We start from the raw sequence: 18,106 nt of genomic DNA, 5'->3' as shown, positions 1-18,106 counted from the left end.
TTCTTTTCCTCTTCTTCTCTTCCAGACGCTATTTTTCCTGGTTTATTTGCTCCCACACATATTTTTAATCGACGCTTCACATGAAAATTTACCGAGACACTTAAAGATACAATGATCTAAGAAAAAAAGTCTGCCTTATCTTCCCTTGTACTATGAATAGCAGGTAATTACGCAAGCAGCTTTTCACGCGGAAGAGCTGCTGGGAAGCAGGGAAGCGAGTCAGACTTGGTGCCCTTTTAAAGATGACACAACAGGGCATGCCACCCAACATTTCATTGCAGTTTTTTTAGGACGTGTAGTTAGATGCATGGTTAGGGACAGGACCATCTTTAGTCATATTGGGGTTAGCCTCCACTAGCGACCAATCAGCCAAGTTGTACCTGTTCCAGAACCCCTTCAACCCTGTTGGTGCAATGCTATGGAGGTGGAGGCCTGAGCATATGGTATATGGAGAAATAGTTACAAAGAAAAACAGGGAGGACCACAATTGTACATATTTATGATAAAACATTTCTCTGAATTAAAGTTCTATTCATAAAAAAAAAGATTCATTGGTTTATCTTTTATCTCAATAATAAAAAATAAAAATCATTTATGTCATCAAAAAAGGGCAGAATCGTTTGGCCCATGTAGTCTGCCCATTAAGACTCAGATCTTAATTAGTCCTTCCATCCATAATTCCATCACGGTATTAGCCTCAACCACTTCTGCTGGTAGTCTGCTCCGTTTATCTACCACCCGCTCAGTAAAGTAAAACTTCCTTACATTACAAATTCATAGAAGTAATTCATTTAAAAATGTGCTCAGTGGGTAATCAAACGACATTACCACCTCGGTGATGTGACGGATTCGTAAAAGGAGTCACAGATATTCTATGCAAATAAGCCATTAACAATATAAACTCTGACATGTTTTATGTCGTTCAATTCAATTTTCAGTCCAAGCACCTTTTCTCACCTCATCGTGCAATCTCTTTCTCCGACAAATACAATAAAATCTGAATACAGCCGTCTTAGCTAAAGCTTAAACATCCCCTGACGTCAAAAGCCAGGGCAGGGGAGAACATAAGCCTCCAGCTGCGTTGGGACTACAGTTCATATCAATAAAGTATGCTTGACGCAACAAATGAGTGATATTCTAAAGAGTATATTCTGGATGATGGCAGCACAATATGCCTATTTTTCCATGACAAAGCCAAAGGCCCTCGAAGCGTATACATTTAAGTAGAAGCACAAGGGCAAATGAAAAGCGAGGGGGTTTGGGTTGATTTCTCTCTGCCAAGAAAAGATAGATCTGTAGAATGGTTTCATAAACTGACTTCTGCATAATAACATATGATCAATCCACATGTAACACACAAACGTCGTGGAATTTTATCCAATGTGAAAATTCCACTTATTGTAACTATACAGGTTGAGTATCCTTTACCTGAAATGCTTGGGACCAGAGGTATTTTGGATAAGGGATCATTTCAGATAATGGATCTGTCTTCTCACCTGTGTCTGCTCCGTTGCTCAGGCTGGTGGACACAAAGCTCTTCTTGTCTGTTGTTCAGGCTTTCCTAGAACACTTTCGGTCCTGAGAAGGGAGAAGAGGTGCCCTGGGAAGGGCTGCACAACGCACATGGAAGTGCTCTTGGACCACGAGTAGCCTGAACAACAGAGCGGACAGCAATGTGAAACTGAAAAGAAGGTGGGGAGAGAATCTACTGACTACAGGAGAGGTCAGACCTCTTTCCTGCCCCCCAGTCATGAGTATCCCTTATCTGAAGAAAAGAAATGGATTTTGGATGATTTAGGATAAGGGATATTCACGCCTTAAACTGGAGCAAGCTAAGGCTTGAGAAACATGCTTAGCTGATCATGGGAATTATTCAACAAAAGCTTGTGCCATTTCTCTCTCCTGTAGCTCCAGCCAATTCCAAGCAATGCGTGTTGTGCTTATGAATTCACGTCACGGAACAACACGCTACAATTATATGTTAATTGAAAAATTGTTGTATCATTTATTGAATAGGGCATGTTTGTACCACCTGTACAATGGGAAGTGGAGACTGGGAATTCACACAAAAAATCATTTATGATGCACAGGTTATCATGAACTATTACATTCATAAACCCAACACAGTACAGCAGGGTAACCAGAAAGACAGACAAAATTCCCACAAAACACTCAGAAATCTCGTGGAAAGCCTTCCCAGAAGAGTGGAAGCTGTTATTGCTGCAAAGGGGGGGACCAACTACATATTAATGTCTATGTATTTATGTCATAAAAGTGCCTGTTGGTGTAATGGTGAAGTGTCCCAATACTTTTGTCCATATAGTATATAAATATATTTATACTTCATACTTCTCAGAAGGTTATCACATTAAATACCTGAGCATTTATATAACAAAGCTTCCTCTAAGCGCCGGTGTCATGCCCTTTGATACTGAAACATGTTAGCCCGTTAACAATTCAGTTAATAGGCATGGACACATAATAATAGGTTTAAGTGGTTATCCAAAACCCCAATGACTTGATGACACAAAAGGTATTAATCTGGCTTTCGTACCAATCTGTATTCCGTAACATTAATTATCCCACACAATTGCGGGCATACGACGGTTGACTTATTTTCTGATCACAGATTAGTTAACCGTATGGTCTCGGATCTCGTTTGATTTGAAATGTTTCCCTACATGAATTTTTTATGGTATCGGCTATCAATTACACAATTATCATGAAAGTAATTTAAGATAAACTACAGGTGCCACATCAATTTCGGAAAAAAAAGAAACAAAATACTGCAAAGTAGTTATGGTGAAATCAATTTGCTATGTAAAGCAGGTCACAAGAACTGGTGATAAAGGTGATAAACGAATATGCAACTTCTTAGTTACGTTAAACGGACCGTAAATCATAACAGTATAGTGAATATTTTACAACTTATCAAGAAAAAACTGTGCTTTCCTCATGTGACAAAGTGCCAGCAATGCGGCTCCAGCACCGGATTCCGAGTTAATGCTGTACAAAACGTTTGGAACAATGACGGTTAAACCAAAGTACAATTTTGTCCACATGAAAAGTCTCTGTCACTGTAATTTAGTTAACGTTTAAAATTCTACTCTTTGACGTACTTTGTCACTTCCTGTAACGTCCAAAATGAAAGGGTTTGGAATCTATTATGCTGTAGACTGCGCGGGGGAACGTGATGACAGGGTTATGATACGGCCGAGATGCTTGTTACAATCACTTGTAAATTCTTACATTTCATAGAAGTTGAGTGACAGACCTAAGGGCCTCTTCTTCTAATTGCATCTGAAGTACACAGGCAAGTGCTGAGCTTAATTGTGTTTTATGATTAACTAAATCATTCCTTCTGTCAGGGATGGAAGAGAAATACATCAAACCTTATTGCGTGTGGGACCGTCTGAAGGATACATGGGACCTTTTGTGGGCATAATCACTACTCACCAAAACTCCCTCAAACGGACATGTCACTACTCACCAAAACTCCCTCAAACGGACATGTCACTACTCACCAAAACTCCCTCAAACGGACATGTCACTACTCACCAAAACTCCCTCAAACGGACATGTCACTACTCACTGAGCCTCTTTCATACCCACTGTAACAAATATAAGCTTTTCTACACCCACATGTAACTCCCTCATACCCAGACGTCACTACTGACTGAGCCTCCCTCATACCCACATGTCATTATTCACTGAGCCTCCCTTATACCAACATGTCACTACTGACTCAGCCTACCTCATACTAACACATCAACACTCATACTTACATATCCCTACTCACTCAGCCTCCCCCATACCCACAAGTCACTACTCACTGAGCCCTCCTTATACCCACATGTCACTACTCACTGAGCCTCCCTCAGCCCCACCTATCATTACTCACTGAGCCTCCCTTATCCCCACTTTTCACTACTGACTCAGCCTCCCTCATACTAACACATCAACACTCACTATATGCTAACCCTTACATATCCCTACTCACTCAGCCTCCCTCTTCCCGATGTGATGTTACACACCGGGCCTCCCTGTGCAGGGGTTCTTTGGTCTTTGGACTAATGGCAGATTTTCCTCAGCACAGGCGTCAGTGTGAGGCCCGTACTAAATAAAGAGAAATCATAAAGTCTGAACGGTCATAAATACATAAAAATCAATGGCGAGAAGCTTTCTAGTACAGGATACATATCCTCTGTGGGTAGATCACTGCTCATGAGAGTGACCACACCGCCATTTTTCATAACACTTATACATGTAGAATGTTTTTGACTGGTATATCCCGCATACTGCCCCCTGCAGTACATGGGGTGTATTACTTAAGTAACTGATTGCCTTTTTGTGCGTTTATACGTTTCACATACATCAGAGAGCAGCATATGTGCTGATCAGTAACATATGGAATATATATTTGTCCTGGGAATAATGACCCAGAGGCTTTGATGCGCATATCTGACTTAATTTAACCGATGCTCCAAACGCAACTCCTACTTCAACAAAATGCAAATCCTGACACTTATTCACATACAAATGTAAGTGACCAATATGCAAAAATCAACGGAAAATAAGGAGCTATACGGTGTATCTGTAGTTCTGTGCATCTGTATACGTCCATGTAAATATATCTGAGAGGCGCGCCCCGGTATAAGTGAGTATTATTGATCTCTCAAGCTATTCTAGTTCTCTGTTCCTGTAATTCCCATATGTTACTACTGAAAGCTCGCCGGCGGTGGGAGATACGTGGCTAAAGAAAATCTCTTTTCCTATAGGGCTTGGTAAGAATTCGCTTGCCACCCACCAGTAACTTAATTTAGAATCCAATCCCGATGAACCTTCACTGTTACCACCTTATGCTCCATAAACACAGAAAGAAACCGGGGAAGTGTACCCAAGGTGATTCATGTTGCATTGACCTACTGAGGGAATTCACGTCTTTTACCTATGGTACAAATGTAAAACGTTGAATGCATGTTCTAAAAATAATGACTTAATATTACCATAGAATCAGTGCAACAATAGCAGCCCCAGCTGCAATGTGAAAACACCCGCTAAAAGAGCGGAGCTGAGAACCAATAAACTTACCAGGCTGTGCATAATTTTCACTCCATCTGGATTGACTGTTAGTGCTTCATCATACAATTGCTTAGCCTCCTCCAAACAGCCTTTCATCTCCGCGAGCTTCCCACGCATGTACAGCACAGTATGTGATGTGGGGAAAATGCTGGCTGCCTCCTGGATACAAAAGCCTGCTTCTTTCGAATGGTGCTGTTCCATGAAGAGCTCAGCTAAGTAAAAATAACAAAAAAGGGACAATAAATAACATTTTTTTTTTATTGTTTGGTATTTCTAACAACTGGCCGTTTCCCCAACACAGGTTGAGGGGCAAACGGACATTGAAGACATATGCATGCCATCACCAGCACAGCTATCCTTCTGAGCAGGTATATATACGCAGTGCCCAAAAGGGCAGTGGCATTTCATTGTAAGGACTTTCAGCGTGTCTCAAATATTAATCCTTTAAAAACAGCATAGAAACTATACAACGACCACTAAAGAAGAATGCTGGAATGAAAGTTGATGCAAATCAATCCACCTAAGTGATGCAATGGGGTTCAAACAAAATATTTTTTTTTATTTAATTAATTCAATTTATTATTTATATATATTTTGGCCAGATTTTTCTAGGCAATGTAGAAAACAGTTCTAGAATTTTGTAGACATGTCTGTAACTCTAGATTCTAAACTTGCCAACAGGGCTTTGTTTCCCTAATGCAACCATTCATCCTAATCTGTCAATTCTAGTTTTGGCATCCCATTTAAATGTATCTACCGTAAGGAGCGCTGTGTAAAATGCTGTGCACATAGAGCAAATTCGAGTCGGACAAAATTTTCATTTTGTTTTTGCTGCATTTGTTTTCGTGCAATGAATTTCGTTGCCTGGCTGTTCCTTTCAAACAAAATTCGGAGGTCTTTTTGATTCAGAACCACGTTCAGGGGGCATTCTCAAAAGGGGGAGGTCCCTGACACCTTCTGGACTCACCTTTCATTATAGAGAAAAAAAAAGACTGAATTTCCCCAATATTATATATTTTAATATCCGGTTTTGTCACCAATATTTTTTTTATCAATGAAGAATAATAGATAATATGATAGAAAGATAGACTTGTCCACAAATTACAGGTTTGGCTGGTAGAATAAATGGGAACTGTTTTCATCAACTAATCTCTACTCAGGAACAGGGGAAACAATGTCTGCTGCACTCCATGTAATACACTACAGTAGCCACTACCCAAAACAGTATAGAACTGCCCAAAATGGCTTGTAATGGCGGCTACACGTGGCAACGAATCTAAGGAATCTAAACAAATTTTTGTCACATTTGCGATTCGTTTTCGTTAGTTTCGTTGTTGATTCGGACGGATGCACGAAACAGGCAATTTGCGTCTAAATAAAGTTTATACGTTAACGAATGCACAAGTCTAATAAATAATAACACAATAAGTGTACTCTAAAAAGTAAACACACGCGCAAAGAAGTCTTAATACACTTTGACCCCCTTCACTGCCACATGACTTTTTACATGTGCCTGCATTGCAATACAACACAGAATAGCGTAGTTAGAGTATATAAATAAATTCTGAGAACAACAATAATAAATAACACGAATGTAGAAGTAAATGAATGTACTTCATTAATTTATTTATGTGAGTCCAAATTGGTATGTAATCCATAACTTATGCCCTGTTAACCCATTGTTCAGTGCGGCAGGACATCATGGCGCTATATCAATCCATTTTACAAAGGTGCCAGCACTGCAAGGACTATTTTTACATTTATTTTCAATCTGTTTGTAGGGTCCTTTCCTAGTTTTTGGGGGGCTTCATACAGGCAGAATCCTGTCAATCTTCATCAGTGAAAACCACATGAAGAGAAAATGATTGCTCAACTTAGCAACCTCATACTTAATGTGGCAACATTATTGCTAATTGACCAATGCATTTCTGTTCATCTTGGTCTTTAAATAACAGTAGTGACATTTTTTTATTATTATTGCTTAATAAGTTCTTAAAATAGGAAGATAATTGTCGTAAAACGTTAATGAAAGGATATGGGATATGTTTTTCAGCCCCCACACTTCCCATATAGCATGCTGGGCTCATCTATATTGGATAAATTATCTGTTGGATCGGAGCGAAGATGCGAGTCGCTGTCTCTAGGTACACGCATGCGCTGTTTTTTTTTGACAATACAGTTGTCCCTTAACATTTGGAGTTATTGAAATGACAAATTGTACAATCACATTTAAAAAGTATGCTTCAGTGAAAAGTGTATACAAAAAGACTTGATTTGAAACCATACCAAGTAAAGCAGACTCAACAGGAAAAAAAAAAAGCCTGGAGATCCGAGTGAGCTATAGTACCAAGAAAACTGTATTTTCTTGGGACTATATTTAAATAACTAAAATAGGAGATTCTGTGGTCATGGGATCACAGCATCATTACCTGATGATATTAGAACTTGAGCTAAAATCCAGTGAGTTGCTGTATATAACATCATCAAGCTATATAGATAGAACCAAAAGGAAAAAGCTTTCACTTTCTATGATTCTATTCTATGAACAGATAATCTACCCCTTTTTTGCTGGCTAAACATCATTTTGGAACGGAGGTAGATATTTTTCTTTTGCCGAATATCGAATAGGATCTAGAATGTGAGGTTCATTTGTAGAGACTGTCGGGATGGTTGAATGATCCGATGTAGCAGATTTCTGCGTGTTCTCTTCCCCAAATGTGTGTGTTCTGATTTCCATATAAGGGCATATAAACTCAAATCCCATTTCTAGCCGTATTCATTAATGCTGATCTGTCATTTTTCCAAATCCTATGTTTTACAGTTCCCTGCACTAAATAAATCCATATAACTGTGTTTACAGATTACAATAAGCAATATATATATATATATATACATAAAAGAAGACATTTTAACTTCCTTTTCTCTGGATTTGACAGATTATTGTACCTCGTTAGGTTATCGCTGCCCTGTTAATTTGTTGAGGCAGCCTTTGTAATGATGGATGAGGAGAAGGAAGAGAACTTCAGCACAGGAAATTGATTAGATGATGACGGCTCTGCCGCTCGGATAAACAAATCTCAGCTTCAATGAGGTTACATGTTCAAAACAATTTTATTACATAAACGTGCAACATACAAGCCGTTTTAATGAAATATAATAAAAGCTGTGATTGCAACATTTCTTCTTTAATGTAGCGTACTAGTATGGGACCATGAAACTGCATTTATCACAAAAACTGTCCAAAGTGTAAAATAAAAGTAGAAAAATGTATTGTTTTGGATAATTTAAAGCATGGTTAGGCATCAGATTTTAGATGTTGTTGGCTTGCATGTCCCATCGTGCTGATTTATGATCACGTGAAGGCCCTGAGTGTTGTGTCCCATTCTGCATAATGATAATAACTGAATTCCACATCTATGAGGCCCAGATAGGAGCAATATGGGGGCTAAACAATTATTACTTATAAAATATTAAAATCTAAACAACGATAAACAAAAAGGTAAAGCAAGCAGCATTTCCACCACAATATGATCTCTTCTGCTGTCCGTCTACAAACGTTGTGTTCAATTAATATCCCTGCATGTATAGAACAGGAATGGTCAGTAAGCCAGGTGTGGTTACTTTACTGAGAGAGGGTAGTAGATAAGTGGAACAGCTATCCAGCTAAAGTGGTAGATGTTAATACAGTGGGGGAATTTAGACATGCATGGGATAGACATATGGCTGTCCTGAATCTCATTAAGGTTTGTAGATTTTACATCAGGAAACAACGGGCAGACTAGATGGTTCTTATCTGCCGTCAACGTTTCCATGTAATGCTACCAGATGTGTGTACCGGCCCCAATATCACTGCCCTCGCTGATCAGATCACACGCCGGGACTGAAAGCCTAAACATTATGTGGCGAATTCCTCCCAGTAGGTCCATTAAACGGAAATGGTTTGTTTAATGAGCCCGTGGCACCAAGAGGGATAAGTACTTTCCACACCAATCTACAATTAAGCGTCATTAACTAGTGATGGTTACATTGTGTCCGCTGCCTCGACTACATCTTAAAATGCTTTAAATATTATATATTTTAATCCCCTTTGGACTATTTGTTTTTTTTTTCCATTAGAACTAATCAGACCAACATGATTCATGACCTGTAATTTTCGGTGAACTTTCAAGCATCAAAGAGCAGCGAGCGCAGAGAATGCGGCCTCAATATCCTTTTATGTCTGTATATTAAGAGAATAAGTAATAAACCGATGTTATACGCCAGGCTTGCTCAGCATTACAAGGAAGACTAGCATTTTCAAGTTTCTTACGTAACATCACAATATTTCAAAGGATATTTTTAACACGGAACACCTGGAGTGACATTCTCTGCTGTGTTTATTGCAAGAAAAGTATGTAGAATAAGGGGGGAAGCTACAAAATAAGTGCAATATGGTCATAAAATACACCAATTATACTGATAATAAAATGTAGAATGTGCATTCTAGAAAATCTGTGTCGTTCTTGGGGGCATTTTACCTACTTGCTAATAAAACCAGATGTGGGCTCACAATTATTTTATTTATAAAGATAATATAAAAAATCTATGTAATTTTGTTATTTATACGTGTTATAGTATCAGACACACAGCTTTAGTGGACTTCTGCTTTGCAGAAACAAATGTATGGATCTTTGGGTTAACACAACCAGAATATATAACATAGAATAATTATGCGTATACCAATTGGATATGCGGTGTCAAAGAAGCTATATATATATATAGTGTTTCTATGAAAAACACGGCTGTAATAGTTGCCTTCTGCTCCTCCGACTTCACAATTTCAGTGTAGCAGCCCAACAAATCAGAAAACGAAATTGTGTGTTCGTTCCCAACACATTTCGCCCAGCAGCTTGACAGAATGTTCAGCCTATTATCCTGGAATTCCGGCTAGTTTATTTTATGTAGGGGGAAGAGAATATTTAGGAGTGTATGCACTATGCTCCATATGTTCAATGCAGTTCTAAACTCTGAACATGCTATACATCAATAGTATGCACTACTGTTCAAAAGTTTGGGGTCACTGAGTGGTTTTCCTGGAAAAAGGGTTTTCTAACGATCAATTGGCCTTTTAAACTTAAACTTGGGTTAGCGAACACAACGTGCCATTGGAACACAGAGATTCCATAAAAAAATCAGTCGTTTCTACCCAGAATAATGATTTACAACATTAACGACATCTGCACTGGATTTCTGATCCATTTTGTGTTATTTTAATGGACAAAATTTGCTTTTCTTTCCAAAACAAGGACATTTCTAAGGACATTTGAACGTAGCATTTTAAAAAAAAGTAATCACTGTACATTTCGTGCTGGTAACACGAGGTGCAAACTTTATGCCTGGGTAAGAAGTTAAGAAAAGCAAAGCCGGAATCTAATTTACTGTCTGTCTGTCTATCTATCCTCCATCCATGTCTGTCCTTAAAAAAAGGCAGAATTTATATCTTTTTTAGCATGAATTATAGATGCCATAAATAAAAAAGTCTTTTTAGCAGAAGCTGTCATGCCGTGTATAAAATGAGATCAGACCTTAAGTAGGCCAGATTCAAAATCAACATTCTGTCAGCGTTAGGAATTATGCTGCAGGCACAGCTAAGGCAGGTATTTTGAAGTGATCTGAAAAGCCTCCTGTGACAGAACATACTGCTTGATAAAAAATGTGCATTTTATTATCGCATGGCTAAAGAGTAACATCCTAAATGTATCGGATACATTTTAGACATGGTGTTGATACCATTAGCTTCTCTGTAACGAGAAGTTAAATAACTATTTTTACATCAATCACATTTTGATCACGTATAAAACTAATACTAAAACATCTTTTATGGAAGATGAATTAAATGTAACAGAAAAAATGAAAACTTTTAACTCATATCTCATGTTAGTAACACTTTTTCATGTTAAATACCCATTACCATACATGCAACACTTTTCTTCTTCCAAAAGAGACGTTTGCTTTCCAGCAGGTACAAAGGAGAAGATCGACTTAACCATGATCGGTAACTTGTATTCTGCACTTCAACTTATTGAAGCAACCCCTCCCTATCTCTGCTTTTAAATGAATTAAGCTCGCTTTTACATGATTTTATTAGAAACATAAGATCTCTCAGAGCCCTTTAAGGAACAATAGACAGCACTACTTTATTATTCTTCGCTGAAGCTGGCATGGGTCCCTGCCGAACCTATCCACAAAGGAAGAGGGCACGAGGACAAGCTGTGAGGAGGCAGCCACTGGTTGAGGGTCTTTCACCAAAGCCACAGAGTGAAGCTAAATGTCTCACTGAGCGCTGAACCAAAAAGAAAAAGTATAAAAGCTTGTTTCAGCTCCAGTTCTTGTCACTATTTCCAATAGAGTCAGACCTCTTCTAACACCGTAACGCCATAATGCCTTACCAGCATGCAGCCAGATCTGTTCCAGAGTTATCCATTGCTGAAGAGGCCCCTGCCTTTGTGCGCTGCTGTGCATGGTGATTTCTGACATGGCCTGTTCAAGACGAGATGCTGCAAGAGAAGATGCCCTTTGGGACCCTAAACAACAAAAATACATAATGATTAATAGTTTTCATACACAGTTAAGTAGCAATAGCCTCCTGATATTCCTTATGTAGCTGGCATGGATAGCACACCTGCTAATTAACTCCTACTTTCTGTCTATTACCCAACCTCAATACTTTACACAATATATATATATATATATATACAGATCTAAAGAATTTGCCTACAGCCTGTTTTTCTAGACACGGAGTGATGTTCTTGTGCTAATAGATAGAGGGGGTAACTTTGAGCATTTTCCATTTAAGAGACAATAGTTGAAACCATATCTGGGCACATCTACAGCATTCATGCCCTCAGATAAACCATGTATTAACCCCTTAATGACAAAGCCTGTACATGTATGGGCTCAAAATGCATTGTTTTCAATGGCCCATTGTCCTTATGGGGTTAATAATAGCTAGATTAACAAACTACCTCTAAAGTAAACAGAATAATCCAAGGAAGAAACAATAACTATTGTCGTTTTTCCCGCTTTTATTCTTCAAAGCAGACGTTTTCCCTTGCATCCGCCTACTACCAATGGCACTAGATGTATGATTAATTCTGTATTTAAATTCATAATGTGTTTACATTATACAAAATAATAAGAGCAATATAAAGTTTAGGCTTGGTTTTTCGTGCCACTTATAATTATATTTTGTTTACATTTTAAAGCACAGCAGGTATCTACTATCTCGGAATATACAGTGATTACCCAAACTGGCCTTTTTAAAAAGGGTCAGTACTTTAAACCTGGTAAAATAGTCTTTTTTCCCTTGGTGAACAATCCAATAAACCTGCAGTTAAAGTTGTTTGGGCATAATAGTGTAATGTGAAACTAACAATGGACCGATAAAGCAATAATTCTCAAGATGTTTAGAGTTACACATTTATTGAGTTTACTTAAAAGTAAAGTTCCTGTGTTTCATTGTCTTACAACTGTCATAATACTCTACAGGAATAAATTGTTGTGGACTGAAATAGATACGTCGCAGCTCGTACTGCGGAAAAATGTTCACATTTTCAGTATATTGGTATATTCAGCCCTTTCAAAGGACAGAGTTAGCCAATCTTTGGTAGAACTAATCAGGACTATCTGTGCCATGATCATGAGTTATGAATATGTTAATTTTTTGGAAACAAATGATATATGCTTAGTAAGGGTGACTGAGTAGAAAAAAGATACAGCCCAGGCCACAGGACAGACACCATGATTTTACTTCCCCGTCAAGTAGTATAAGGAATGGACAGATGGGTTAGAAGGTAAAACGTGGTAATGATACATTACACTGCACACCTCTGAACTGAGATAGGGCAGTGAGACTGGTTTATAGAAAGTAGGTTCTTCATAAAAGTAACACAAATCACCCTAATACTATATATATATCATATAGAAGTGCTGGTAATATATTAAACTGTTATACACAAAGCAGAACGCAGAAGGTGGGGATACTCAAATAGAAGCCGTGGTCTTCACAATGAAAATAAAAAATATAAACAGGTGATGATAGAAAAAAAATAAACAAAGTGGCAGTGTAACTAGTATGGTTAGCGTTGTGGTAACTTGTCTTGTCTTCATGATCTCCATAAACAAAGCAAATAGGTTTAGGTGGGCAGGCTTAGAAACCTTCCTTCCCTCCCACAGTTCAAAACTTAAGTGTGTAAAGGAAGTGATGCATGAATACAATGGAAACAGGATGTGATGTCAAATGAAGGCCACACAGGAAATCCTCCTGTTTTTATTTTTCCTCCATGGTGGATGTGGTAAGAGTCAGCTCCCAGCAGTGAGCTATTCTCAGATGTCGAGGCTTAACAGTGGGTGAGGTCAAAGTGTGTGGAAGTGGATATATATATATATATATTTACACATAGAGATATAAAAGGGTTGTTGTTCTGTGGGGTTTGGCTTTGTGTCTTTTTGGGATAAATGTGTTTGCTGTGTTGTTACCTTATAATAAACACCTTTTAATGTAGACTCTTTGAACTAACTTTCATTTATATTAATTTGGTGAAACACCACACAGTTGTATTAAAAAGAAAGTACACCCTCTTTGAACTCTATAGTTTTACATAGCAGGACATATTAACAATTATCTGTTCCTTAGCAGGTCTAAAAATTAGGTAAATACAACCTCAGATGAACACATGACATAGTACACTGTCATGATTTATTCATCACAAATAAAGCCAAAATGGAGAAGCCATGTGTGAATTCACCTTATGATTTAAAAGCTTGTAGAACCACCTTTGGCAACAATAACTTGAAGTAATCGTTTTCTGTATGACTTTTTATCAGTCTCTTCCATCCCTGTGGAGGAATTTTGACCGACTCTTCTTCACAACATTGTTTCTGTTCATTGAGGTTTGTGGACATTTGTTTATGCACAGCTCTCTTAAGGTCTTGCCACAGCATTTCAATCAGGTTGAGGTCTGACTGGGCCACATCTTAATTATTTTCTTTTTCAGCCATTCTGTTGTAGATTTGCTGGTGTGATTGGGATCATTGTTGCATGACCTAATTTCGGCCAAGCTTTAGCTGTCGGACAGATGGCCTTAGATTTGATTCTAGAATACTTTGGTGTACAGAGGAGTTCATGGTCGATTCAATGACTGCAAGGTTCCCAGGTCCTGTGGCTGCAAAACAAGCCCAAATCATCACCCCATCCACCACCATGCTGATAGTTGGTTTGAGGTGCTTGTGTTTGTTTTTTGCCAAATGTGGCACTGTGCATTAAGGCCAGACATCTCCACTTTGGTCTCATCTGTCCAAAGGACATTTTCCAGAAGTTTTGTGGTTTGTTCAGAGTCAACTTTGCAAACCTAGGCAGTGCAGCTATGTTCTTTTAAGAGAGGCAAACCTTCTAAAAAAAACCCATACTTTTTGGATTTAACATGATAACCGGGGCCTGTAGAGTCTGAGATGTAACTCCTGGGGTTTTTTTTTTGCAATTTCTCTGAGCATTGCACGGTCTGACTTGGGGTGAATTTGCTGGGATTTCCACTCCTGGGAAGATAGACAACATCTGAATAATCTTTCTCACTGTAGAATGATGGATGTTAAATGGCCTTATAACACTTCCCAGATTGAGAGGCAGCAACAATTGCTTCTCTAACATCATTGCTGATGTCTTTCCGCCTTGGCATTTATGTGAATATGTCTGCCCTTTCCTGCTCTTAAAATCAAGTTATCCCAGAGTTCAACAGAACCAAAACTCATAAGAACGTGTGAGCAGAGGGGAGGAGGGTTGCAATCTCTATTTATCAAGCATTTCTTTTGGTCACAGCAAATTGTATTGAGGACTGAACTTCAATCCAATGCAAGTTAGCAGCAATTTGTGCAACTCACAGTGTGTGTTTCGGTAGAAAATATCAGGGTCTTTTCCAGAGAGGGGCCATGTCGAATGTTTCTTTTAGGAAGAGCCCTTCATAAGTGAGAGTTTAGGGTTAATCAATTACACAAACTTCATTTGTAATACATCTTGCAAGAGTTGAAATAAAAATAAACGGACAAACCAAGCCAAAGCCGTTTGTGAGTTCACTCCATAGTGAGTTGTAGCCATGGGTGTTATCCATGGCTCCACGTTTTGAACCTGGAAACAAGTGAAGGCAGGGTAGCTAAAAGATTATTTTTGGTGATCATCATGTGTAATTCTTCAGTGACGGGACACAAGTCATTTACCCAATGAAATCAGGATCAATGGTCCCTGGCAAACTTCTCCCAACTAGTAGGTTATAGTTTAGAACTCTGCTCTGACCCAGGATATTAAGCCAGGTTACGTTAGAATACTATCCCAAGCTCTACAGTCAAGTTGATTTATTTGGAAGAGCAGAGGTTTAAAAAAAGGCTGAGAAACATACTAGATTTATGGCCAGGCTAATGAAGTGTGAAATGTGTTGGAAGATAATACAGTGAGGGAATTTAGACACGTATGGAATCGGCGTAAATCTATCCGGAATCTAAAACAAGTACAAGGACTGATTGAGTCTTACATCTGGAAAAATGGGCAGACTAGACGGCCGAATGTCATCAAATTCTATGTTTCTATAATGAAAAACTCTGACTATAGAAGTCACATAAAAGAAGTTATATGTTCTCACAGGGAGTCAACTGCTCAAATAATTTTTACTTTTTAAGTTAGAATTTTGGAAACAGGACCACAAATCTGTGAAATAGATTTTCAGGTGCAATAGACGAATTTGTGATATTTATTCAAAATTCATGTTTTTAAATGGTGTTTTCAATGGTGTCATTTGTTAGTGATATTATAAAATCTTTAGATTGTGTTAATGCACCATGCAGGCTTTTATTTTCAAGTTTCCAGGACAGCTATTGTATGAAATGACATTCTTATATTTTTCACCTTTCCTATAACAAGTGGACACAATTAGTGAATTACCCTCAGACTGCTATAAAATATATCAATAACAAAGTACGGTTTTACATTACTAATCGCTGGGGCAAAATAATAATCCTCCGCCTCAGGCATTATTAGGCTGTTTTTTTAATTCTTCAATTATTCATTTAAAGTGTATTCAGTAACAGTATACACCACAGGCGTCGTTCAAAATTTAAATACTTTCCATGAAGGCCATTTGGTGACCTTTCCATTTAACAGATATTTTCCAGTATCTGTCAAGGTCGTGCTTCAAAACCTAACCCCTATTAGCTGCAGGATTAACAAAAAAAGTGCTTCACGGTGTAAAACCCCATGCGACTCCGCCATAGAACAACAATTCGTTAGTTAACTTTTAATACCTTATCCAGTTACAAATACATGAAATACTGGTTAAAGTACCCAAGACAATCAGAAGCACAGGTCCCTTTGTCTGTAGCTAGAATTAACATTAACAAAAAACAGGCGAAGCATCAGTCAGTGCTTTTTTTTTTCTAGAATATATTGATCTAAAGGGTTTTCGCACCATTATGTCATCGGAATTCCAAGTGTCAGCTCAGAGGGGCAGGCTGGGGATAACGAGGTGGCCCTGGCACTTTTGCCCGGTGTGCCAGATGGCCAGTCCAGGCTGGTATCAGCAGATTAAGCTGTCGATGAGCACCCCAGTGGTTTAAAAGATAGAAGAGGAGAGATCTATGCAAGCTGGACACAGACACATCATAGCTGCACCTCTGTTAAGTTTCTTTATAATACATTTTGGATCATAAATGCTTCCTAATTTATGCAAAACTACTTGACATATTATTTATGTTAAAGGTGGAGCCAATAAATTATCTCTCATTGGGACCAAAGAAGGGTTGCTCCTAATTCCCATTTGTATGTAAGTACACAAGAGCACATTTTTTACTGTTCCTGATCATAGGGATTTGGGACATTTTAAATATGTTTTTAGCGGAGATATTTGGACAAATCAGAAAAAAAGATAAAGGAGAGTCTTCAGGTTTTATTAGCAGAACCTCTTCAACTGAATTGAATTCAATTCCCATTCCCAGGTCTCTGCATAGGGAAGAGCATGTATATAGCAGAGGATTTAAAGGGGAACTCACAGAGCTTTTAGCATAACATTATTATTATTATTTATTTAAATAGCACCATCATATTCCATGGTGCGGTACAATGGATACACAGGGCATAGCAAGTAGTTCATAACATAAAAATTTTGACAGCATTACAAAGGTTTACCTAAAACTATAAAACTTAGAACTGGGATAAAAAGGCAGCTAGAAGCCATTGAAAGTTAGATGATCATTTTTTTAGCCAATCCATAACTTTTTCAGATTTTCTGTGGCCAAAAATTCAACATAAATGAGAAAGTATAACAAACACACTAACACAAAAGTGACCCATCTTTATGTGTGTGATTTTTGCTTACCATTCTCAGGGTCATGTGTATCGGGGACAGCGAGATGCATTCCACTGTGTTTTCTTGTCAGGGGCATGTCGGCTAAACTGCTTTCTTTTTCAGAGTCGCTAAAAATTGGAGGAAAATATAATTCTATTACATGGTTTTCATCATTGCAAAACAAAACAAACTATATATATACAGATCCGAAGCAGTACTACCCGTAGCATCAATGCAAGTAAGGAAATACACTTTATACAATAATATGGAATGGTATTCCATGTTAGTGTCCCTTTAAGTAATGCCCAGTAACTTCCCATCACTTTATTTGGCTATAGACATCAAGCTGTTATTCACGGGCTGCCTTTTAGCTGGCACACCATGCTGCCAAAACATGACTCACCCACCTTCACAGTGGGCTGTGACTTTTTCTTCCACAACAATGGTTCGTATCGCATGGTATTGCTACTTGTTTTTATCATTTGGGACCTAATCAACATTTGATCAATTTTACTGTGTATAACAACACATTTGTTTTTCTATTGATCCTTTTTATTTGTGAATTAAAAGTCATCATAATCTAATAGATTTACAAGCATGATAGTGAAAGTTAACATTATTTTGTAAAACAAGTAAAAAAACACACATAAATGGTTCTA

General features: G+C 38.1%; 1 protein-coding gene across 2 annotated transcripts in view; it reads right to left on the bottom strand.

The window, feature by feature from the left end:
* The window catches only part of TTC7A (tetratricopeptide repeat domain 7A), a 114,450-nt gene that overhangs the window by 14,032 nt on the left and 82,312 nt on the right, over nucleotides 1-18,106 (bottom strand). For both annotated transcript variants that reach the window (XM_053459271.1, XM_053459272.1), the window contains exons 17-19: nucleotides 17,478-17,575; nucleotides 11,511-11,645; nucleotides 5,092-5,294 (exon numbers count right to left, since the gene is read on the bottom strand). In XM_053459271.1, the coding sequence (XP_053315246.1) occupies nucleotides 5,092-5,294; nucleotides 11,511-11,645; nucleotides 17,478-17,575 (436 nt within the window). The remainder of the gene's footprint in view (nucleotides 1-5,091; nucleotides 5,295-11,510; nucleotides 11,646-17,477; nucleotides 17,576-18,106) is intronic.

This window comes from Spea bombifrons, chromosome 3 (genome assembly GCF_027358695.1).
Source record: "Spea bombifrons isolate aSpeBom1 chromosome 3, aSpeBom1.2.pri, whole genome shotgun sequence".
Classification (NCBI taxonomy): Eukaryota; Metazoa; Chordata; class Amphibia; order Anura; family Pelobatidae; genus Spea; species Spea bombifrons.
This window is presented reverse-complemented; position numbering and strand designations above follow the sequence as displayed.